This window comes from Glycine soja, chromosome 18 (assembly GCF_004193775.1).
Source record: "Glycine soja cultivar W05 chromosome 18, ASM419377v2, whole genome shotgun sequence".
Lineage (NCBI taxonomy): Eukaryota > Viridiplantae > Streptophyta > Magnoliopsida > Fabales > Fabaceae > Glycine > Glycine soja.
In genome coordinates, this window is record NC_041019.1 from 47563866 (window position 1) to 47589745 (window position 25880).

General features: G+C 32.1%; 2 protein-coding genes across 3 annotated transcripts; both read right to left on the reverse strand.

The window, feature by feature from the left end:
• Positions 1-957: 957 nt before the first annotated feature.
• Positions 958-11062, reverse strand: LOC114397344 (1-acyl-sn-glycerol-3-phosphate acyltransferase 2-like). Its single transcript, XM_028359408.1, has 10 exons — positions 11032-11062; positions 10685-10947; positions 9958-10080; positions 9759-9798; positions 9507-9571; positions 7870-7929; positions 7340-7417; positions 7094-7252; positions 2097-2222; positions 958-963 (listed from the first exon to the last, which is right to left on the reverse strand). Exons 1-10 carry the CDS (start codon positions 11060-11062, stop codon positions 958-960), a joined length of 951 nt encoding a protein of 316 aa, XP_028215209.1.
• A 6506-nt stretch (positions 11063-17568) lies between these two features.
• On the reverse strand, positions 17569-21416 carry LOC114397644 (cell wall protein RBR3-like). 2 transcript variants are annotated; one of them, XM_028359789.1, is made up of 6 exons: positions 21157-21416; positions 20856-20997; positions 20666-20777; positions 20078-20192; positions 18680-19633; positions 17569-18145 (listed from the first exon to the last, which is right to left on the reverse strand). In XM_028359789.1, exons 2-6 carry the CDS (start codon positions 20980-20982, stop codon positions 17906-17908), a joined length of 1548 nt encoding a protein of 515 aa, XP_028215590.1. In that variant the 5' UTR covers positions 20983-20997; positions 21157-21416; the 3' UTR covers positions 17569-17905. The 2 variants fall into 2 exon arrangements, with proteins under 2 accessions (XP_028215590.1, XP_028215591.1); XM_028359790.1 differs by having other exon boundaries at positions 20856-21027.
• Positions 21417-25880: the final 4464 nt, after the last annotated feature.

Here is a 25880-nt window from a genome sequence, read left to right on the forward strand (position 1 = left end):
AAAATTTGAATTATTATAATATCACATGATATCGTATATCATGTCTATCTATATTTATACAACTACTTAGTGAGCACTTTTTCACCATTTATTCAACAATTATTATTTTATTATAACCTTTTAGTATACAAACACATTTGACACAAGTGACAGCAGTTTGTTACTTGACCAAGTGGTTCAAGATTCAAATTTTGGTTAATCCTTGGGTATGAAATAAATTATATTGGAATAAGAATATGCATCTTGTGTACCTTTATGATCCCTAATGAAGAGTCATCGTTTCTGACAAGGGTTATTTCGTATCAATACCATGATAAAAAAAAAACTTCTATAATGGAGCATGCAATTAAAGGTGAAATTGGCCCCAATTAGTGATAATTAAGTCCAATTTCTATTAATACCTTTAGCTGCCCCATTAAAACTCTCATTGAGATCCATAAGTGGCATTCTCTAATGTGTTTGGTAGGAGGGAGATAAGGTGGATGCAATAAACACAGGAGACATTGTGTGGGATCCATACCTCCAATACTCTATTTTAATTCAAGAATCTTCCTCCTATTTTATAGATTTTCTACTTTCATACTCCCTACCAAACAAAAATTCATGTATATGATAAATGGTGTACCACATGCATACACTAAAATAATAGAATCCAAAAAAGGATTTCAAACATTTATATAATTTTCTACAATTGTGAAATTTCCTACAATTTTCTACATAATTTATATAATCTAATACTATATACATAAAAATTCTTAAACATGATAAACATTACTCAAAATTCATGATATTCACAATCAACAATAAAAAGATATGTGTCTTAAACAAAACAAACTAGTAAATACTAATAAAAGTCAAATGCATGTTTCCTAAAAGCATGATATAATGGGCGATACCACAAAATATATGCTCCAAGAACCCCTCCTATGAAGTAGATAATTGCAAGAAACCATATTTCTACACCTGCAACAAACAAGGTCAAGTTCCAAATGCATGGAATTTGGAAATGCCATATTTGTAATTTGAGCTGTAAAATAACCTAAGAAAATACTTGGTATCTAAAGTCACCTTCACCCTTAATCCAAGCTGCAGCAAAATTATTTAATGTTTTATAAAAAAAATTGGGAGTAGAAAAGAATAAAAGATTCCAAATTGCTACTTTTTAATATAAGGTGTAAAGCTTTTGACATTTTTTTTTGAATCAAGAAATTGTATTAATTCAAAAACCAAGATAGGTACAAGGTGATCAAAAGATCCAACCACAAAAAGACTAAACAAAACAACCTAGCACATCAAATTAGCAATGTGTTTTCTAAGTTTCTTTGATGACCAACCCCTATACATAATTGTTTCTATAATATCATCCTTTAGATCTATACTAACATATCTTTGATCTCCAAAAATTTTTGCATTTCTAAAGCTTTTGACATTGATGCCAATTAAAAGATAATTAAGAAAAGATCCTTGAAATAGAAAGAAAAAATTGAAAAATAAAAGAAAGAACTGACAATGAATGTGCATGGATGCTGAAAGAATGCCATAATAGGAACCAAATTTTGTATCGATAATCATGCACACCAAATTTTAAATTAATTGAACATTTATATGTAAGTAATCTTTTAACCGATATTTTTATTTTAAAAAGCATATGATACATTAAAAAAAGCTTTTTGATTAAGTATCAAGTAGTTTTAAAATTGTATAACATTTTATATATTTGATATTTTTAACAATTTTTAATCAAACCATTAAATTGATAAATTTAATGTCCATAAAAAGTTAGTAAATGGAATATATATATATATATATATATATATATATATATATATATATATATATATATATATATATATATATATATATATATATATATATATAAGAATGATTAACAGAATAAGTAGTTTATTTAGTCAGTATATTGTTTTACGCAATACCAACTAACCACTCATCCAATAAATTGTTCCTAAACTGGAAATGTTTTCTCGAAGACTTTTCAAATTGTATTTGTATGAGATAAAAGACAAAGGTCCAATACGGAAATGGCAGTTGTATACTTTGTCTAATTTAACTTTTGTCAAGGTTTTCAATTGGCTTACCGGGCAAGAAATGGCTTTAAATATTCTCACCAAAATAGGTGAAGCCTCACTCTTTGGAACTGCATATGTGCAATCATAAATGGCTGGAACGAATGGCCGAAGGCTTTGTACTACTGTGACAAAACCCTGGAGAAAGATTATCAACTGAAAGGTATCAAACTATTAGCTAAAAAACAATCAAAATGTGTAACTTAGAAACTTTGTTAACTATTACACTTTTACAGAAAGAATGAATTGAATTGCTTATTCACTTCTCTATTGATTATAGTAGGAACCTTGCTTATATAGCAGGTTAATAGTAACTACTTGTTGGTTATAAGAAAACAAACTCAACCAACCTTATAACTACCAGGTTACAGCTTTTTAAAACTTTGAATTATTCCTAACATTCCTCCTTAATTCAACGTTGCATTTACACAAACAACTCCAATGGAATCTCTTAAACATCTAAATCTTTCTAGCTTCAAAGCCTTAGTGAGTATGTCTGCAAGCTGAACTTCAGTTCTGCAGTACTTAATCTTCAACTTTTCATTATTGACTTGCTCTCTTAGGAAGTGAAACTTTGTTTCTATGTGTTTACTTCTTCCATGGGAAGCTGGATGCTTTGCTAAATCAATGGCAGATTTATTGTCTACCAACAACTTCACCTTTCCTGATTTTTCCAGCTGCAACTCCTTAATCAGGACATCCAACCACACAGCTTGGCATGCAGCTTCTGAGGCTGCAATATACTCTACTTAACAGGATGATTGTGCTACCACTGGTTCCTTGGTGGAGGACCAAGAGATTGGTGCTCCTCCATAAAAGAAAATGTATCCTGTAGTGTTTTTCCTATCATTTTTATCCCCACACCAATCAAAATCAGAGTATCTAGTCAATTCTGGTCCTATGTCAGCTTCACCTTTAGGAAATAGAATTCCAAAATTGGTTGTCCCTTGAACATACCTCATAATCCTCTTAGCAGCTAGCAAGTGAGACTGCTTTGGTTCTTGCATAAATCTACTGATTAGCCCAACACTGAAGTTTAAATCAGGCCTTGTATTGCATAGGTACCTCAAGCACCCAACTATTTTCCTGTAGTGAGTGGGGTCAACTGGTTCTTCATCAGTTTCCTTCTCTAACACAAGGTCAACCTCTGCTGGTGTTCCTGCTGGATTGCTCTGCTGCATATTAAATTTCTTCAACAGGTCTTGTGTATATTTGGACTGATGCATCACTATACCATATTGAGTCATTCTAAACTCCATTCCAAGGAAATAGGAGAGAAGTCCAAGATCACTCATCTCAAATTCATTCATCATTTGATTTTTGAATGTAGTAATCTCTTCCTCACTGCTTCCAGTAATCAAGAGGTCATCAACATATAGACATACAATCAATGTCTCTGATTTGTTGTCCTGCAGACATCTCACATACAGTCCATGTTCTGAGGTGCATTTCTTGAAGCCAATTGTGACAAAAAGCTATTGATTCTCCTATTCCAAGCTCTTGGAGCCTGTTTGAGGCCATACAATGCTTTCTTCAGCTTGTACACTTTGTTTTCTGAACCCTTCACTACAAACCCCTGTGGCTGAAGCACATAAACTTCTTCATCTAATGGACCATTAAGGAAGGCAGATTTAACATCTAGTTGGTGCAGGGACCAGTTAGCATTAGTTGCAATGGCTACAACAAATCTGACAGTTTCAATCCTAGCCACTGGTGCATAGACTCACCATAATCAATTCCAGCCTTTTGCAGAAAACTTTTTGCTACAAGTCTGGCCTTATGTTTCACCACTTCCCCCTTTGGGTTAACCTTCACTTTATAAACCCATTTTAGTGCTATAGGCTTCTTGTTTGAAGGAGGATCCACCAATTTCCAAGTCTGATTTTTTTCTATAGAGTCAATCTCCTTCTTCATAGCCTTCACCCACATTTTATTAGTCACTGCTTTGTCAAATTCAATAGGTTCAACTTTTGCTATGAGTGCAAAATGGACCAATTCTCCTTCTAAGTTGACCTCTGAATCCTAAAACAGCTCATAGTCCCTCAAAGGTATTGGTAGTTGACTTGTCCTTGATGATTTCCTTACACTAGGAACTTGGTTAGTAGTTGGTGCAGCTGGAGGTGTTTCTTCTTCTAATAATATCCTGGACTGACTTTCACTAGAAATTGAATTCCAATTCCAGCTTCTTGTTTCATCACAAATAGCATCCCTACTAATGGAAACTTGACCACTTTCTGGATTATACAGCTTGTAGCCTCCAGTTGAGTGATAACCAATTAGGATATGTGGCATGCCCTTATCATCAAGTTTTCTTCTAAGTTGATTAGGAACATGCTTGTAGCATATTGACCCAAAAATCCTCAGGTGTGTAACACTCGGTTTGGCTCCAGTCCATGCTTCCTTTGGTGAAGTATCTATCAATCTCTTAGTGGGAGATCTATTTGATATGTATGCAGCAGTTGATACAGCTTCTCCCCACAAGAAACATGGCAGGTTTTTGCTCTTAAGCATGCATCTCACCATATTCAGCAGTGTTCTATTCCTCCTCTCAGTTGTGCCATTGTGTTGAGGTGTGTAGGGTGGTGTAACCTCATGAATTAGCCCCTCACTTTCACAAAATTCCTTGAACTCTTTTGACACATACTCACCCCCACCATCAGTTCTTAGTACCTTAATCATTTTTCCACTTTGCTTTTCAACTAAGCATTTGAATTTCTTAAAGACATCTAGGACTTCATGCTTCCTTTTAATTAGATAAATCCAAACTTTCCTAGTTAATTCATCGATGAAAGAGATGAAATACCTGCTGCCTCCAGGAGTTTCTGTTTGTATAGGACCACACACATCAGAATGGATGACCCCTAGCTTCTCAGTTGCTTTGGTAGGAACAAACTTGCTGAAGTTTCCTCTGGTCTGCTTGCATTCAATGCATTCTCTACACACCTCATTAGGGACTACAATATGGGGTAATCCTTCAACCATCTTGTGGCTAGTAAGTAAGTGAAGATCCTTGAAGTTGAGATGACCAAACCTGAGGTGCCACAACCATTCCTCCTTATTTTCATCCCAATCCTAAATGTCCTGTTCTGGGACAGATTTGCTTGGATAACCAGCTTCTGATTTCTATCAAATACCTTGAGGCAATTGTCTTCCATTGTCATAACAAATCCCTTTTGCAGTAGTTGCCCAAGACTCAACAGATTTGTTTTTAGGTCAGGCACATATAGAACCTTCTCAATGACTGTTTCTTTTCCATTTGTGTCTCTAAAAGCTACTCTGCCAATGCCTTCTGCAGTGAGACTACTATCATCTGCTAACCGGACTTTGCTCTTTGATGATTCATCCAAAATGATGAACCATTCCTTCTTCCCTGTCATGTGAGTGGAACATCCAAAGTCCAAGTACTAAGAGGTGTCAATGGAGGATTCCTTACTTGTGGTTGCCATGAGCATTACAGCTTCAGAATCTGATCCTTCATCCTGTGCCAGATTTGCCTGATTCTTTGGCTTATTTTTAGCACCTTCTCCTTGCCAACAGTCTCGTGCATAGTGACCAAGTTTTTGACAGTTGTGGCATCTCACTTTCCTCTTATCAAACTTCCATTCCTTGCTACCATTGGAGCTATCATTTTTCTTCTGTGATTGATCACTTTTTTTTCCTTTAAAGAATTCACTGCTTGCATTATATCCTTGATCTTGGTGTTTCTGATTACTGCATGACTTATTTCCCTTCCATGGTCCTTTCCCTTTTCCTCTGTAGTTGGATCTTTCTTGAAGTGCCTGTTCTTGATTGGATCTTCTCTCATTGATCCTTATTTCATGTGCCTCTAGGGAGTGCTGCAATTCTTCAATCTCCATGTCATCTAAGTTCCTTGACTCTTCAATTTCAACAGCCACAGATCAAATCGTGGTGGCAAAGTTCTCAGGATCTTGTCTACCACTAGTTCATCGAGGATCTTGTCGTTACACGGCCTCATGGCATTAAGCAGTTCTTGAATCCTATCAAAGTAATCTGAAACTGATTCTTTCTCTTCCATGCATAGTAATTCATATTGCCTTCTCAAAGTATGTAGCTTCACTTTCTTGTTCTTTTCTCCATCACCATATGTTTTCATCAGAATCTCACATGCTTCCTTAGAGGTAGAGGCCTTCGAGATCTTGTTGAAAATCTTTGAGTTCACACATTGGTAGATGAGAAATCGAGCTTTGCAGTCAAGTTTTTGCTTTTGTTTGAAAGCCAATTGTTGTTCATCAGTGGCTTTCCTCCCAGGATCTTCAAACCCAAATGTCACCACTTCAAATACATCTTGGAAGCCAAAAATTGCTAGCATCTTGACCTTCCAATCATCAAACAGTTTTCCATCGAAAACCAGTAAAGATCCTTGAATGGTACTGTTTGAGCCAGCCATGTTGCACCTTGATCCTCTTTCACTTTCCTATACACAACTGCTATCTTAGAGGTTCCTCTACACGCGTTCTTGACTACCAAGAACCTCACTCAACCACCACAATCACAGATATGATGGTGAGAACAATGAAGAATCACTCACAAGTCATAGTTCTCACAAAAAAGAATCTCAAGAAGAAAGATTTCCCTTAGTTTTTTTGGTGTCAATAGAAGCTTGCTCTCTCTCTTTCTAATCTTCACGGGTCAGGTTTGTATAAGCTCTAAATACCATGTTAACTATTACACTTTTACAGAAAGAATGAATTGAATTGCTTATTCACTTCTCTATTGATTACAGTAGGAACCTTGCTTATATAGCAGGTTAATAATAACTACTTGTTGGTTACAACAAAACAAACTCAACCAACCTTATAACTACCAGTTTACAGCTTTTTAAAACTTTGAATTATTGCTAACAAACTTATGGTGTTAATGGTAACATCAATTATTTATCCTTTTTGGATTTTCTGCAAGAAGAAACATAGTGGATACAAAAAATCAAGTATACTACATCAAATTATACTCTCCTAAGTCCTAATATACTAATAACCAACTTCAGTCACCTTAGTATGAGGAATCAAAACATTTCTAGGTATAGACAGCCCTTTTGAAGCAGCAAACTCTTGAGCTTGTAAAAGATTTGTCTGCGTGAAACGAGCTCCTTCATCAAAAAGGGCCAACCAGAAAGGAAATGGCATGTGCTCTAGATGCCTTAAATATGACTACCGCACAAAAGTCAAGATATGTATAAATAAAATGCTAATGAGGAAAATTGAATGTGTAAATTAGGAAAAATTATTTAGATATACCTTCAGTGATGTTTCATCTTTTGTCCAGATTCTTTCTAGAAATATATATTCATCTAACCACATTGACCAACCTAGCACCTGCATAGATGCTCTACAATTATTTATGGTTGGGTTAGATAAGATCAATTTTCTATCACGGTAGTTAAGTAGCACCAAATTATCAATAGGGTAAGGCCTTGGGAATTTATAATGTTTATGATTTCTGGTGCTTCAAACACTAAAGGATTTTGAAGTACAAGTTACTTCAACTACATGGTTACAATTTGTGCAAGATTGAAAACTGAAAAGTACTTTGGATTGGATTACTAAATAGAACTGTCGATCTTATCTTTATGCAAGAACTTACAAGATTTTCTATTTTATTCCCAAATCATAGTCACTTATTTTTTTTTCAAGGGAACTCCCATTTCAACTTTATTGTTAATGGATTGAGAAATTTCTGCACGGAGTAGTTAAATGTAAAAGAAAAGGCCTTGATATAATTTTTAATTTATAGAAGATCAAAAGAAGAATGATTTATAGAAAATCACGGGAAGAAATTTGAATTCTTTCTCCATAATGGCTACTGTGCTACCAAGGCAACCTGAGCGCTATCACAAATAAATCATGCGTGTGTAATAATAGTGTATTATGAATAGTTGTTTGCTTCGTCGGCAATTGTACCGATTTGCACAAGTAGTGTATAAAAGGGTAAGATCGAGTATTGTATCCACAGGAAATTTGTTTCACCTAGACTATGTGTATTCGGTCTGTAAACACTTTTTAACTTTGAAATAAAGTAAGGATTGAATGGTGAATAGGTTTTTTGCAATGTTAAACTACTTAGACAATGGTAAAATACTCAAAGTTGTAAAATGCAATAAATATCAAGATAAAAGTGTCGGGGAGTTTCCTACTGAAATTTCTCTTACTGTATAAATTTTTTTTCTCTATTTAACGTTATTCTAGTGCTCTTACACTGAGAAAATACTCAGACCATGATTCCTCACATGAATAAGCCTAACTCTTTTAGCTTTTGTTCTTGATTCCTCAACAAACTCGTTCTAAAAGAGTTGCAATAAGCACACAGTGTAAAATATACTAGATTACTGCATTTTATTCCTAGATACACAGGCCTCTAGCTTGCTCTATTAAGTTCTAAGGTTTTAAAGCATTTTCCAACACTAAAAAGCCTAACTAAACATACAAATGGGTGATCAAGCCACAAGCATGTATAATAAATGTAAATAGAAACAAAGAACACCAGAAAATAACATTAAATAGATCGTTAGAACATTACTTCAAGAGTTTTCAGTAGTTACTCCCCAACAAAGAAGTTCTAGCCTTCCATTACAATAAAAGCTTCATACAAACAAGGAAATAAATATTTTTGGTTAAAGAAAATGGAAAAAGATGAGGGAGAATGTCTTCTCTAGCCTCTCTGTCCTATTTCTCTTTGTTTTTTCACATAGCAAATGCTTGGCTAGACTGTGGTTGTGGTGGTGTCCTCTTGTTTTCTGCCAATCTCAGTGTTTTAAAGGCTCTTGGACTTCTCAGCACACGAAGAATCGCTCAGCGAGCATGTTTCGCTGAGCGAGAGTAAGTCAAAATTCGCTAAGCGAGCTTAGGCGCGCTGAGCGCGAGAGAAGACAATGTCCTCGCTGGGCGGACTGGCTTCGCGCTGAGCACACAGATCTCTGACTTATCCTCTTCTAGGATTTCCCATCCGCTAAGTGAATTGGATGCCTTACTAAGCGGATGAGGCTTGCTTAGCCAATCTGCCTCACTAAGATAGTTCATCAGCAACTTTTTTGCATCTTCTCTTCTTTAGCCTATAAACTGAGTTGAATTCAACATTAGGTCACAAAAATGGAGTTTTTACTCTATAAAATCACACAAGAATGAAAATATTTACAATTTCCACAAAAAGAACCATAAATTGGGGGCACATTTCTATTTTCTTGCAAATTTTCAATACACTAATAACTCATGAATAGCAACTAACAATAGTCAGAATCATTTCTACACAAAACAAACTAAATGATTCTGAAATTACTTTAACTAATGTACTTTGAAGCAAAGTCCTCACACAAAAACAAAGATGTAATTTACTGCTATCATAACATGACTACATGACATACTTGTGCATTTTAATAAATTCTCATATAGTAGGTTCCAGAACTAAGACCCTTTCTCTAATAAGCCAATCAATGTCACTCTTGTGGTTGCAGATTATAGGTGCATTTTCTTTACCTAAAATTTTCATGGATGAAAAAATAAAATTAGTGAGACTTGTACTATTTTGAGTAGTACATTGTTTCCAACAATAGAATGAAAATAATAGTGATGATGAGAAGTCGGTGATAAAATAAATAAGGAAACAAATAAATATATAAATATATAAAACAATGATTTATAAGAACATAAGCTATCACCTTACCCATTAATTGAAGAGTTTTTGAATCTGTGTATAGCTCAATCTGTAACCCGAAGATTCAACTAGTTAGACCAGTGTGGATAATGCCACACTAATATGCTTTACATAAATCCTTAACATGCCAAAAGATAGACACAAATAAAGTATTATAATGATGAATTAAGTTAAACGTAGATGGAGTTAAGATAACCAAACATGACACCTTGATGCCAACCCACCAATCAATGAGCCATATAAGCTCTAACCATAGTGATTTTGTGAGCAATTTGTTTATTATCCTAAACCAGTTCTTTGATAGTGGCTGAAGAAGGACAAAGAAGACAGCCTACAAATGCATATATATTCATTAGGTGAAACTATTAACTAATCAAAATTAAAAAAGAAATGTGATTTTGTAAATTAACTACTATATTATTGTGAAGATCATTGATGCAAAAAAGAATGCAAGGGCAAGCCATAGCCATCGCAATTACAATTCTAAAGCCAATATAAAATTACTACATACAACTAAAAGTGATATATAAAAATTTTGCTTGATCAATGAGAGGAAGTAGAAGAAATACTCTGAAACCTTTTTTTCTTAAGCATATATGTTGAAATACTCGATACAGATACTAATAGTTATTTGCACAAAACTGGTAAAATTCCATATCAATAAGGATTACGGCGAAGCCGCAAAGATACAATAACATTCATTAGGGAAAATAGGTGTTGGGTAAAATAAGAGGGGGAGGGGTTGAGGAAGAATCAATTGCTCATAGAGCATGCTAAAACACCTAAATATTCCACTCACAGTTATTGAAACAACCCAATATAGAGAAAATTTTTCTTTGGTGTATTATAAAGCATAACCAAATGACTTGGAAGATTCTACTTTCTTATACCGCTCACTTGGCAAGTTCGTTGCGGGTGATTTTTGTTGCAACAACCATGTTTGTGAGGGTTGGCTTCACCTCAGTGTACTTACAGGTCTTGAGCCCATAGTTAGGGTTCACCCACAAGATGTTCTTCTCAAGCACTGCCAGCATCTTGTTGATTCTGTCAGCAATTTCTTCATTTGGTGGTATTCTTGGGGAGTGGATGTCATAAACACCAGGTCCAATTCCAGCACCATACTTCACACCTTCACGGAAGATTGACAAAAGCTTATCGTCACAACGAGAGTTCTCAATGGTGACAGAAGCTTCCTTTCCTGTTGTAATGTGAGTGTTGAGCTTGGATCTTATGCTTTTTCCTCTTTCAAACAGCACCAAGCACGCGTGTGATTTTTATTTACCACATAGTTGATGATTCCTGACGGCACGCATCCGTCATTGAGGTCGATTCCGACGATGGTGCAAATCTGATGGTTGTTCAGTTCCGAAGCACAGAAAATGTAGGAATGTGAGAGAGACAGAGAGAAAGAAAGAGAGTGAGTATGATTTTTTTCTAGGGATTTTGGAATTATGTGAGGCATGAGTGTGAGAAGAAAAAGAGAGAGAGACTTACACGAAGAAATCGAGATGCCAGCTCCCTTAGTGCCATGATGAAGAAGTTGAGGCAATTTAGAATGAACACGAGAATGAGAGAGAGAGGGGGGGGGGGGGGCCAGTACGCTGCCCGATAAAATAGAGAGAAAGCGAGAAATTAATTAAAAATAGTAACCATTTAAAGATGATTTTGCAAAAACCTTCTTTGTTTCGAAGTATTTAAATACAGTTTTGCGAAAATCGTCTTTGAAATATTCACAATATTTACAAAATTGTCACCGTTATACAAACGAAGACGGTTTTTTTACAACCATCGTAGATACTGCATCGTAAAAAAGAGTTTTCTTTAGTAGTGATACATGTAGAAGAAGATTGATTACTTTATCTTTTTATTTATGTCATGCGCTAGGGACCTTACTAAAGGTTTCCAACTAGGGTAGCCAATAAAGATTAATCATTGAAAAAATTAATAAATTCTATTAAAGGTGAGAAGGGGAAACCCTACTATGGACATGCAACTTATTTAAGCATCTAGTAGGTCATTCAACTTAAATAACTAGTTTTTACACTTATTTGATGCAAGTTGGGCTTAAGCTTCACACATTGTTTGTAAATATCACTTATTATCAAATGGGTCTAGATCAATTGATTAAACAAGGTTCATAAGCACTATAAATCTCTTATACTTTCTTCGATTCCTATGAATAAAAAAATACTACTTATTAATGGTTTTGATGAGCTTCTTCCATCCTTTTGGATGTCCCAAGCACACATACATCTTCAACTTTTTATCATTTCGTGAATTTTACTATCAAGTTTTTTTTCCTTCAAATTTTATCATATCCAATGACATGTCACTAGGAAAAGTTAAAGAAAAAACAAAACTTCATTTTGTTACTAATATTTGCAAAATGACATTGTTTTCTTACTGACACAATGGTAAAATTTGTGAAAATTGAAAACTATTAGACACTTGATGATCCATCACTGGACGACCCAGACATCTCTTAGGGTTTTGATGAAAACAAAGATATAACTTGGCATTAACTATTATATTGCATATAAGTCAACAGGTTTGATGACTGGAAGTAACACCAGGTGAGACTTATCCATTAGTGGATAACTCATCTACTAGAAACAAGAAATACTCGTTCAGTCCATCCAAACACCAATTGTATTATGAATGTTTATTTGTGTTTATCAGTCTATGCTAGTTTATATAATTCTGTTTAAAAGGAATAAATTTGTGAATCAATCTTATATCTCTTTTATAAGTCTCACGACCATATTGAGTTATTAAGGAGAGATATGGAAAGTTCAGATCATATCATACAGAAACATGCAGAATCTGTTTATTTAAGAAAACAAGATCAATCTGCTCAACGATCATATTATTCAATCCCAAAGATACTCTCCACAATTATAAGCTTCTCTCTACCTATAAATACGCCATAAAAGATTGAAGAACAATGATGAACAGTATAGAAAAACAAGAGTTATGAATCAAGAAACAAGAAAAACATTTGTTAAGAAATACACTGAGCTTAAGAGAGTTCATCCTTTGTGATATAAAAAGTACTTGTGAGAAATTATAACTTCATTGTAAATTCACTCTTTGAGTGTTATAAAAAATCTATGATTCCATATCAAACTTTTGTTTTTGAAAGCCAGGAGTGACTTAGTGACAAATAATACTTGGATTTTCTTAGATTCAAGGAGAGTCTAAGAGTTATATTAGTAATGACTTTGAGAACACTAGTACACCAGAAATGACAAAAAAGAATATTTATTGTAATTAAGTTTGATTAGTGGAACTCTTTACTGGTTGGTAAAGGAGAACTGAACATAGCTCAAGTTAAATGAACCAGTATAAAATGAAGTATTTATACTACTCTTCTTTAGCTTATCAAAATATTTCAAAGTTCATTATTGATACATTTCGCACACAAGGTTTCCGCTGAAAAATAAGTTTTATGCATCATTGGACAACAGTCCACTTTTAGTCATTGGACGAGGGTTTTATAAACTTGTTTATTAAAAAGGTTTTATATTTTAACTAATATACTATTCAACACCCCGTCCTTCTAGTATGATTTATTGTATTTTAAAAACTTGGGTGGCATAATGCATAAAAAATCATGGATTGTAAAATATGCAAAAATTCAAATCTTTTGTGGTAAAATTTGTGGGGTGGGGGGGGGGGGAGTTAGGTGGTACAATTCACAAAATTATGATAGTTATTAGATTATAGAATGTACAATTAAGCCTTTTTTTTTTTAAGAAACAAATTTTATCTACTTCTTTAAAAAAATATTTTTTAAGCCCTTTAAATTTAAACTAATTGACGCATATCTGATTTTAGAAACATTAAAAAAAAGGTATCTAAGAGAAGTTAAGTTCAATAAAGCAAAGTGAGACAAGAAAACCATCACCCAAGTATTTACATATATCATTCCTTAATTACGGGTATTTGTGACATTTTAAATTCTTTTACATGCAATTAAATAAGAAAAAAAATTTCTTTTTATTATATCTCCTACCAAAAAATCTATTTATAATATATAAAAGCTAAGATCCTCACTGTTACGTTGTCACGTAAAATTGGTGATTTGGAGAAAAGAGTTAAGTATATCACTTCTTTTTTCCTTCTTCCTTCTTCAATGTTACTCATAACATAACAAAACCTATATCAAAACATTTCAATTCAATCTTAGTGACCTCCAAATGCTTCTCATGTTCACGGCCCTCATTCTTCAATGTTTTATATTGTATTCTATAACCATTTTCTTTTACATTTTATATCATTCAATTTTTTCATATTAGTAATTTCTAAATTATAATATATTTTCTACTCTATAAATATAAATATAAATAAATATTTCACATCAACAAAGTTCATGATCTAAAATTAGTTTTCAAACTAATCTATAAAAAAATATTTTGGCTAAACAAAGTTGAAATTTATTTATTTTTCGCATTAGTCTATAAAAAATATATTTCACATCAACTTTAGCTATTACAAATATAATTTTATTTACTATCTCCAATATTACATATCACAAAATGCAAAATAAAAATACATTAAATTACTTTAAACAAATTTTATATTGATTAAATTTATTTAATATATTTAATTTTCATCTGATTTGCACTTTTAAACATATTGCAACAGGAAACTTCACTACATGTAGAGATGTGGGAGAATATGATTTCAATATTTTATAAAAGGAGAACTTATACGTCATACATAATTTAAGAATTATCTCAACAAATGATGCATACAAACCTGTCAAAAGAACATTCAAAGAATAATATATAAAAATAAAGTTTCTCACTATTACGTTGTCACCTAACAGTGATGATTTGGAGAAAGAAAAACATTCTCATTTTGTGTCTATCGGTTCTTTTTTCCTTTTTTCTTCTTCAATGTTACTCACAACATAACAAAACCTATATCAAAACATTTTAATTCAATCTTACTGACCTCCAAATGTTTCTTATGTTCACAAACCTCATTCTTCAATGTTATATATTACATTCTATAATTATTTTTTTACATTTTATATATCATTCAATTTGGAAAAACAATTAACATCCAAGAAGAAGACTCCAAGATAGTTGCAATCGCTTCTATCATGGTTAAGAAATTTAGAGGTTTGATTACTTTCACACATTTAAAATCTTTAACAAAATTTATACTCTACCCTTTATATATGTTACTACTCTATCTCTTTTCTTTCCTTTACTTTATATATATATATATAGATAGATAGATAGATAGATAGATAGATAGATAATTCAGCCAAAAAAAATATGGATAACTAGATAAGTACATGATTAAATTGTACTTAATGATTACATTAAGCGATTGTCATATGTCATTTCACTATGGAAATTGAAATTATTTTTTAAAATTTAATTTTTATTTAAATGCTATCTTTAGATAACATTTAAATAAAAATTGATCCATAATTTCCTATCCCTTTATTTTTATATTAGTATGCTTATTCAATTTGAGATTTTTCTTTGCTATCTTAAGTATTGTTTTCAATTCAACTTATTTAATAAATAAATAATTTTAATGCAAATAATTCTATATCATACTTTTTGCTTACAATAAATTTTTTTATATTTTATTTACTATAATAATTTTAATTTACTAACAATTATATTTTAATAATTATTTTTCAGATGAATATTCAATCAACTCAACTTCAAGTACAAAGATCTATATCAACTTAGACAATCTTGATTTTGCAATGTTTAAGATAAGATAAAATGAACTTCCTTCCTTTGTTTTATTTTATTATACACATTTTGTAACATTCAACAAACAAACTCATTAGTTTATTCTAATTCTTTGATTGATGTAGTTAAAAAATTATAAATTTTATTCTAAATAACTACTTTGTAGAGAAAAAAAATGAAACAACATCAAATAAAAGAGTTATCTTCTTCAAGTTCTATCAACATTGATCTTGACAAGAGAATGTCAAAAAATAGAATATATTTGTAAGATATAATGTCCATAAAATGAGTATGAGAATCACAGGTATGCTAACCTACCATGACTTTCATATTCATAATATTCAATTATACTTTATTTTTTCTTAGTTTTAACATATATAAAATAGTAGGATAATGTGTTCACAATTCATACAACAATCAATGAGATCGACGATACGTTTGGTTGGAATTGTTGCATGTGAGAGATGCCAAAAGAAAATTATAAAAAAAAATCAATACACTTGTAGAGAATGCAAACAGTCATTCAAGTATCCAACAAGGTTTAATGTTTTGTATATAATGAATTATTTTTTATAACATAATTAACTAAATATTAAAAATTTTAAAATCTTGTTTAAGTTCAAGATACAATTGAAAGTCTCTGATGACACCATTATAGCAACATTCACAATGTTCGATCGAGATGGGCAACAAATTCTAAACACAACAACATCTGAACTCCTTCACACCCAAAATGCAAATAAGGTTAACATACCCCCAATAGTATACCCTTTACAAACACACTTTTATTTTTGAAATCATATACCCTTTACAAACACACTTTTATTTTTGAAATCATGCTCACAGCTCACAACTTGAAGGAAGGATTCAAACCTATACCGTCACAAGGACTTTTATACCAAAAAATATCATTTAGCATGATCCTCTCCTCAAAGAAATTAAACAGGTAACCATATTTATAATTTATTTTTATTTTTACTTCTTGTGCAAAATGTTAATAGTTTCATCCACTAATTAATATTTTCATTGAAAAAAGGAGTCCACTTCACCACAACAAATATATGAGTAGGGTGAAGAACTAATTATAAGTCAAAGCCCAAAGCTACAAGCATTCAACAAGTTAAAAGGTGCATTTTCATCATCTAATAAAAAAGTTTATCAAATCTCACAAAGCCCATTAAGAAACAAGGTGAATAAATAAATTTTCACAAGTCAAAGTCCAAAGCTACAACTATCCAAGAAGTCAAAAGATGCATCTTCATCATCAAACGACGAATAAAGTCCATTAAAGAAAATTGTTAAAAAAAATTGTCATAAGTAAAAGCTCAAAGCTACAAGCATCAAATAAGTCAAAAGATTCATCTTCATCTTCAAATGAAGTTTATTCAATCTTAGAAAGTCCATTAAGAAAAAAGACAAAGAAACAAACTGTTCTGACATCTTTTGATGAAGAGTCAATCTTACTTCAAAGTTTAAAAAAGAACACACTAAAGAAAACAAAATTCAACTAACAGGTCACCAACAAAAGGAAATAAATACAAAAAATCTTTTTAAATGAACAATTTTCGATGTTTTATTCGCATCATTTTTATGTTTTTACCATTATGGTTGACTATTTTTCTTTCATTAAATATATTTCTTTTGTTGTTTTATTATGTCAATTTCACTTTATTCTTATATTGCTCTTACAAAATTTATACATAACCAAGTTAAACAACTCACATTACAAAATTTATACAATTTTTGGTGTTTTATTTGCATTATTTTTATATTACTTTTATTTTTACGTTAATCAACTCTAGTCAAGTGGTCAACCTCTAATTTTAGAATACTCCTTTATAAATATATTGATAAATAAAAAATATTTTAATTTATATGTAATTTTTTGTATCTCCTTTAATAAAAAAATGATATAAAATATCATTGACAATTATTATTTTTAAATTTAATTTATCAATTAAATAATTTCTTTAATTATTTATAAATTCGCACGACGCGCGCATGTCGATCTCTAGTTATAAGTTATAACCCATCCCACTTTCTACTTTTTTCCCTTCTTTCTTTACTTTCACTTTTCTTTCTAAACCAAACAAATATTTAGTATGCAAAAATTGAACGAGATTGTCAATTGGTAGTTCAAGGTTCGGTACAAACAATCCTCGTGACACAAACACGCTTAAATAAAGCTCATAATATGTCTCGAGGCACACTTCTATTGTATCACAACTCTAGTAGGCACAGAGCAATGCACCACTATACTACAAACTTTCTTCACTAGCACATCTATTTGGAAACATGGTATCACATGAATATATATATATACACACACACGTGTGTGTGTGTGCGTGTGCTGTTTGTTGTACCACATACAAATAAAGTGGCAAGAGCAGTGATGATGATCATGCTTTGCCCATCATGGATTGATGACTCCCATCAAGAGTTTCCCCTCTCACATGCAAAATCATTTTCTTCAACCCCACTTCCATCATAAGACATGGAGTTGGTATTAACACTTGGTTCAGAGCTGGTAGTGCTGCTTGTGGCAAGTGGAGAATCAGAAGCACTCACTGTCCTGCTCTTTGAGGAACTACCTGATCTCACACTGTACATAGAGGAAGCTGGAATGCTTGTCACAAGAGGCCGCAGATTACCTTGGATGCTTCGCCTTATGTCCTGTGGAAGAGAAACCAAACACACACTTATAACTTGTCTAATATGAAACATAAGTGAATTATTCCATGTTTATGTCAAATCAGTGTATACATTATTTATTGCAGCATAATGTATAGTACACATTTGAATTCAGATACACTTGAAGTGCTGTTTTAAACTGTAATCTAATTCAGATATTCAGAAATCTTTGTCTTCGTCAACATTTTGTTGCAAGTTTTAGCATGCTACCAATATATCTCAAATGTACTTACTATATATCAACACTAATATTAATGTCAATCTACTGAAGCAATAAAATATGATTCTTTCTACAGTCATTCTGTTACTTAATGTCGTACATGGGAATATGGACATGCCATGATATTGACATATAAGGAACAGAAATAACCCTTTTGAGTTACTAGCTTTTACTTCAAGGTATGTACCAAAGTTAAACATTTGTAAGCATTAATATCTTTCTCATGATCATTAATTAAAACTAAATGATCTAAATGATTTCAGATAAAACATGAGTAATGGAATAAATGGACATACCATATGTCTCATTGCCATATCCAAAGACTTCTTTGAAAGTGTAGTTCCAAATCCAGAGCTACCAGAAGAAGATTTTCCATAAGAATTGTCACGAGAAGAATGATGGTCTTCATGTTTTGGGGGGGCCAGTTTCCTCATGTTCACTACTCTTTCAACCATCTTTGTTCCAATCACAACTGGGCTTTCATCATCACCATCAGTGAAACGAGCTCTACTCAAAACTTGCATAGAGGTGTGATTATTGTGGACCAACCCTGTGGTAGTCCTTCCTTTGGAAGGGGTACTTGCCTGCCTTCTAGATTTTGCATTGCTGCTGGCATCAACAGAAGATGATCTAGAATTCAGTGCACCAGGCCTAGTCCTAGTGGCTGAAGCTGGTCTATCTGACAATGATGTCTTCAAATTTGGAGGGGCATCAAGTGAGAAACCAGGGATTTGTGAGGGTTCCCATGGTCTAGATCTCACCGAGGGAGAGCTGCCGCGTGACTGCACCGGATTCTTAGCAACTATGGGGCCAGGGCGTGCTTTTGAAGCTGATGAAGGTCTAGTAGGAGGAGCATTTGCTCCAAATGCCCTTGATGGGGTTGATGATCTAAGTGTTGGTGTTGCTGATCTTTGAGATGTCTTTGGAGGTGCCAAGGAAGGCCTTGTTGTAGGTGTTGAGGACCTGCAAGTGGATCTTGTAGGAGTGGATGATCTCACTGGTGGAACTGTTGACTTTGCAGATGTTAAGGTGGCCCTGGAAGTAGGTGTAGAGGGCCTAGAGGATTTGGTTGTTGAAGGTAATGTTGGCCTTCCAAATGGAGTTGAAGATCTTGAAGTGGCTGAGGTTGGACCCCCAGATGATGAAGGTCTCCTACTACCATTTGTGGAAGAACCTAGTCCTGGCATTGATGCATGATGCTTAGAAATTACATGGCTTCTTGAAGCAGGTTCTGCTTGGATATTAGCTACCTACAATACGAAATACAACATAACAAGAAAGTTGCAAGCATTTTATCAATTAAACCAACTAGAACAACAGAATACATTACTAAATTACTAATAGTTGGAAGAGAAACGATAGCAACATACTCTTTCGAACACGTCCTTTATTATTGGCACAAATTTGTTGGAAATTACAAAAATATGGGTCTCGGTTCTTATTTAATGAGTCTCACTCATAATTTTGTAATTTTTAATAAATTTTAACCAATAATAAAGAGTATGTTAGAAGAAATGTGCTAGAAAGGGTGTTGCTAACACTCCACTGGTTGAAATTCAAAAGAATTCAAGGTTTTGGGACAGGTAGAGGAATTATAAAGGCGAAGTGCTGTGCTAACTGCTATGAACACCATGTGCATCCAACCAATTGATATGGTTCAACAACATCCAAAAATCATATTAAATGGTTCTTACCCTAGGTTTTAAAGCTGTTGGGCGAGCATTACGAGTCTCCTGTTCACTCTTTACTGATATTTGTGACTCTTTCTCTAAAGTAGGAAAAAGAGGTGCATCTGGGGGTGCAAGAAGCCTGATAACAGAAATCTTCATGTCAATACAAATATTGTAAGGAGAGTGTGATTATGAGAAAATATTTGAGAAGCGAATTAATCATGAATCATTTCTCCTGAATCATGGATAAGAAAAGAACGGGAACATAAAGTGTGGAAGTTGGAGCTACATGCCAGACAAGAAATTGTCATTGACAAAAATTGAAGGGGAAAAAATTACTCTTCAGCTTCAGAAGTAACCTCAAATGGGGACCATGCACTTTAATCATTTAAAAAATTCACTAATCATTTTGCAATGTAAATGGCGTTTCACATCACTATTGCGACTGCTTTCATCAAGACTAGAAGAATTTTCTCTAACATCAGATTAAATACAAAACCAAATGCTCAACAAAACTTCAGTTCAGTTAATTAGAATTTTCAAGATCTATAAACTCATACAGCCAAATCACGCACACCCCATCAGCAATCAAAAGTTGAAGTCCAAAATTACCATTCATAGTCAGACTTGTCATTCTCTGAATTCAAAAACTCTTCAATTCCATTCTTCCTTGGTGGCACCGAAGACACCATCTTGGAAATCATGGAGGCCCCATGATTGGATTCTGTAATCAAGCAATGTAATTAATCATTAATCAGAACATAACAAGTGCCACATAAAACATGAGAAGAGAAAAACATACCCAAATTGGACAAATCAAGTTCTTCAGAGTTTTGAAGCAGAAGAAGGTTGTTTTTCTCGTTCTCTTTCTCTCTCCTCCTCATCTCGAGGAACAAAGAGAGCTCTTCATCTCTCTGCTTCATCACCATCACCTTCTCTTCTCTCTAAAATCAAAAATCACACTTTGATTATCCCTTCAAGCAAAAATCACCAAAGCCTCAGTCTTTCAACCAAAACTTAATGATTGGAAGCTTCAAAAATGAGATGAAGGAAGATGATCCAAAAGGGTATAGTGAAAATCCACTCAACAAGGATCTAATTACCGTTATGAGGTGATAATGCAAGGAAACAAAATTTGCCTCAACACAAATTTTCTCCAATAAGCTAAGAACTCAACTAGTGTTGGATGAAGAGATGAGTCACGTGTACAAGGTAGATTGAGTGGTGTTTATTTGTGTTGGAAGCAGAAGAATCTATTTTTGTTCGAAATGTTTAATTTTGTGATTCATGAAGTGCCTTGACAAGGTTAGAAATTGCAGTTGCTGTGCACCTTTGTCTAGTTGGCGTTCAGATGTTTGAAAACGGAAGACAAGTAATAATAAATAAAAACAAAAGATTTGAATTCAATTTTTGCGGTTTATTTATTTGTTTCTCTGACACAATTAATGCCTTTTATTAAAATATTTTGCTTTAAAATTCATTCTTTAAAAGTTTGTCCATAGGCTTTGATGCTAATGACGATGCTGCCACTCTAGGGAAGCTATTTGAAATAGTAGAAAATTAAACTCAATAAGATTATGTTGTTAAAAGATCATATCATATACTTTTTCAATAGTCTTTTCCTTTCTATTTTATCTATTTATTGAAGATATACAAAGATTAAAAAAAATATAAATAATACCTCCATTTACATTAAAATTACATTTTAAAATGATTTTTACTATTATTTTTGTAATAGTTATAAATATTTAAAAGTATATAGAAATAACAACATATTTTAAAAGATAATAATAAGAATATTATCTTTTTTATCAGAAAATAAAGAATTAATATATATTAAACTTATGAAATGATAATGCCAAAAAATGGAAGATAAATGGCATTATCATTCCAAAAAAAACTAGAAACAGAGATGTCCACTAAAAAAACTAGGATCAGATTAATTAATTTATGTATCGTATTCCGTTTCCTTAGTTGTTGCATAACGTGCCAAACCACATTGATTAATCAATGGAGTCTTTTATTTTTATTTGATAGTGATGAATCTCTCAATTTGAATCATATACGGCATTATCATTCCAAGATAAAATATGAGTTCCACAGAATGAACAAATGGCCATATACCCGAGAAATAAAAAGTGAAATACAATGAAACAATAAATAAAAGAAGAGAACAAAAACATTAATTATGTCCTATTTGTAAAAGCTAGCATAAAAAAGTCACGATCACAATTACTTCTGGCCTCATTGCCTTTTCTTCACTAAGCATTAGACAATCAGTTGGTATTTGGCTATAAATGTTCCATATTATCCCTTCAAATGAAAATGTATATGAATTTAATTTAATACCTCTATTCCTCTTTTGGCGTGCTGAGCTTTGCAAATGTAGAAAGAATAAGAAAGATGAATGGGAGAGGTCTCCAACTCCTACTAATATAGAGCTAATAATTATATATATATATATATATATATATATATATATATATATATATGAACTAGGGCAATTATGTAATAGAGTGATAAAGCAGCCTTAATTTATTATATTGTCATATACTATATGGTATACAAAATGGACCAAGACATTCTCTAATGCACATCACCACATGTAGCCCCTATGCTATGACTTAACAAATACACAAAAATGTACTGTATCAATAATTTAATTTTGGTCTCACTTGGAATCATTCAAAATTGGAATAGATTAATTCAGTGGAAATTCAAAGTTGGGGGGGTAAGCATGTAAGATGGAATTGGCATATCAGAATGGCACATTTCAAAAATAGTGATGGGTCAAACATGAAACGTGGGCTGTTAGATTCCTCAAGATGTAGAAAAGAATGATCTAACGGTTGTGATTTGAGAGAGGAGATGGGTCCTCGTAAATCGTGCGGTTCAAATTTTGGATTGGAGGAACACGCTCCTCTCTGATGGTGAGGGTCCCATTGGCATGGATCTTTGTTTGTTAACTTTGCATATAGCATTTATGATTGGTTCTGAACTGCTTACCCATGATCACTGAATCACTGCCCCCACACACTGCCAGGTTTCACCACCCATCATAAATATATTTTTTTTCCCTTTTTCTTACTTGAAAAAGTCTCATTTTCTTAAGCTAAAATTTAAGAATTTTTTTTTCCAATTCTATTATCTAAACATGTAATAATGAGTATACCTTTTGACATTATGGGTCCGTTTAATAAGGTGAAAAAAATGAATTAAGATTAAAGTAAATTATAAAAATATAAATCTTATATTATTTTATTGGTTAATTTTTTTTCTCTATAAAGTAACAGATCTATTTAGAAAAGAGATAAAATAATATTGATATAACTTATATTATTTAATAATTTTTTATTAAATAATTTTATATCAAAATTATTATTGAATTGAGAGTTTATTTTATACGGATTATATCAACCAAATGTATATTAATAATAAAAAAAAATGAAACATATGTCTTATTCCCTTTGCAAATTTAAATGCCCAAATTGCATGCTGAATTCTATAATATTTTATGGCTCGAATACATGCTGATTTAACATCAAATTGGAATATTTGAGTTTAATCTTTAATCATGAAGTTAGACGTGAACGGATGAAGGAAAGAAGGTATTCTAAGATCTAAGATCTTCTAATAATAATATAATAAATATTAAAAGTTACTTGTTTTGTCCATTATTTATCTAATAATAAAAAGGACAAAAAAATTGTTCAGTACCTTAAGTATTTACCTGACTGTTCTACTTGTATTATACTCTAACACGTATCAAACGCATCCTTTAAAACTTTTTTGAAATTTTTTTCACGGGAAAAAGTTTCAAAGCCAAGTTCGAAATCGCCATCCAAAGATAAAAACGTGAGGAATAAAATCGTATTAGAACATCAACATTAACTTTTATATTGATTTACTCAATCTAATTACGTCTAATGCTTTTTTAATTTGAAAAAAAAAGTTTCACTAAACAAAATTAATTATAACACCTATTTTTCACTATCATTTTTTGTTACAACAAGTATTCTTAAGATTACTCCTAACAGAATATCAATCAACCCTAAGATTGATACACCCAAATATTCTTTCTTCACAAAGTTATTTTTGCCTTTCAAAGACAATAAGATTTTAAAAAAATTACAAGTAATCTACTCACAATAAAGGATAAGAAAATACAACACAAATAAAAAAACTTTGCACGGAAAAGACTTAAATATTTTCATCATAACGTTTCGTCCAATGACTTTTCAGCTTTATATCATAGAGTTATTGTAAAGTAAAAAATAATAGTGTAAATTTCCTTAATCAAGATGGATGAACCAAAAACAACATATTGGACAATGGGTTTTCAAGTAGAAGCTTTGGGCACAGTTCACTAAGGAGCACATATGATACTGTGTAGAGAAAATATTGGATTATATTTTGGTATCTAAGATAAGATATATTTTACCTATATTATCATTGGAAGCATATTTCATGTTTGACTTAATAAATCTCATTAGTCCATCAAATTTTGATACCATTGTTATAACCAAAATTATGAGATTTTGAGGGATTAGATATTTTTTATGTCTCTGATTCTAACATAACTGTCAAAATTAGTCTTGCTCAATGGGCTGATTCGATGGTTTGTCAAGTTGGACCCTAAAAGTGGTGACCTATATAGAATTGAGTTAAGTTGAGCCTGAAAAACTTTTGGCCAAAACACTACCATGCCTATTTGGCACATTATTTTTCTTTTAAATATTAGTATAAATTTAAGCAACAAAAAAACATAAAATAAATGACAAGAAAAACATAACCCATGAGAAATTTAGGCTAGACTAGGTCAGACTAGTTAGTTTTCATCATTTGACTTGTTTAGGGACTGGGTCATGTTGGCCATTTAACATCTCTCTAATGATAGTACTAAAACAAAGTAGTTAAGGTGAGGATAAAAAAAAATCTTAATAATTCTCTATTCCCAATTCAACTTCTTTTTTAAAATAAATTTTAAACTAATGAATAAGATTATATAAATAAATAAGAAAAAATTATCCGAATCACCAAATAAGAGAAATTTTATATTCTTCATCTAACCACTACCCTCAATGTATGGATATACTACATAGATTGTAAAAAGATCTTACGTATTACTTTTTCAAATTCATTTCTATCTTGAAAATACGGTTCAATTTTTTTCCTTGGCCATACTTCATTTAAAAATCCTAATCAATTATCTCTTGCATGCTTGATGCAAATGACCTACTGATCAAATTTTTTTTCTTGGAAATATTCCAGAGCTCATTTCTTTTTCCGAGTGTTAATTTTCAAGATGATTAGTTAAACTATATGATAATTAATTCAAATAATATTAACAAGTATACTCTACAATTATACATTAACTATAGTGTTTCTTTAAAGCTAGTTCCAATTCACATCCAATCCACGACTTACTAATTAAATCAGGGATCCAATATACCTTCCTTGATGGCGATCGAGTCAAATTTAGTTACAGTATATTTTAAAAATTCTAAATACTCATGGCAAAAATAGTTTAAAGATTCATAATTTTTTATTAAATTTCAATGAAATTATAATACTTTTATTATATAGATTTTTGCTTGGAATGGTTATTATTTATAAGTATTGTTTGTTAGGCTAAATTTTCTGAAATAATTATAAAATGATTAAATGTATTTTTATTCCTTATAAATAAAGAAATGTTATCTTTCAACGTCTACAAAAATAATCTCATTTTGATATCTCGTTTACAGAAATATATGAGGTATGCCTTTTGTCCTTATCAAAAAGTTTTCTTTTTTGGTTCCTTATCTATGAAAAGTTAGGAAGAAAT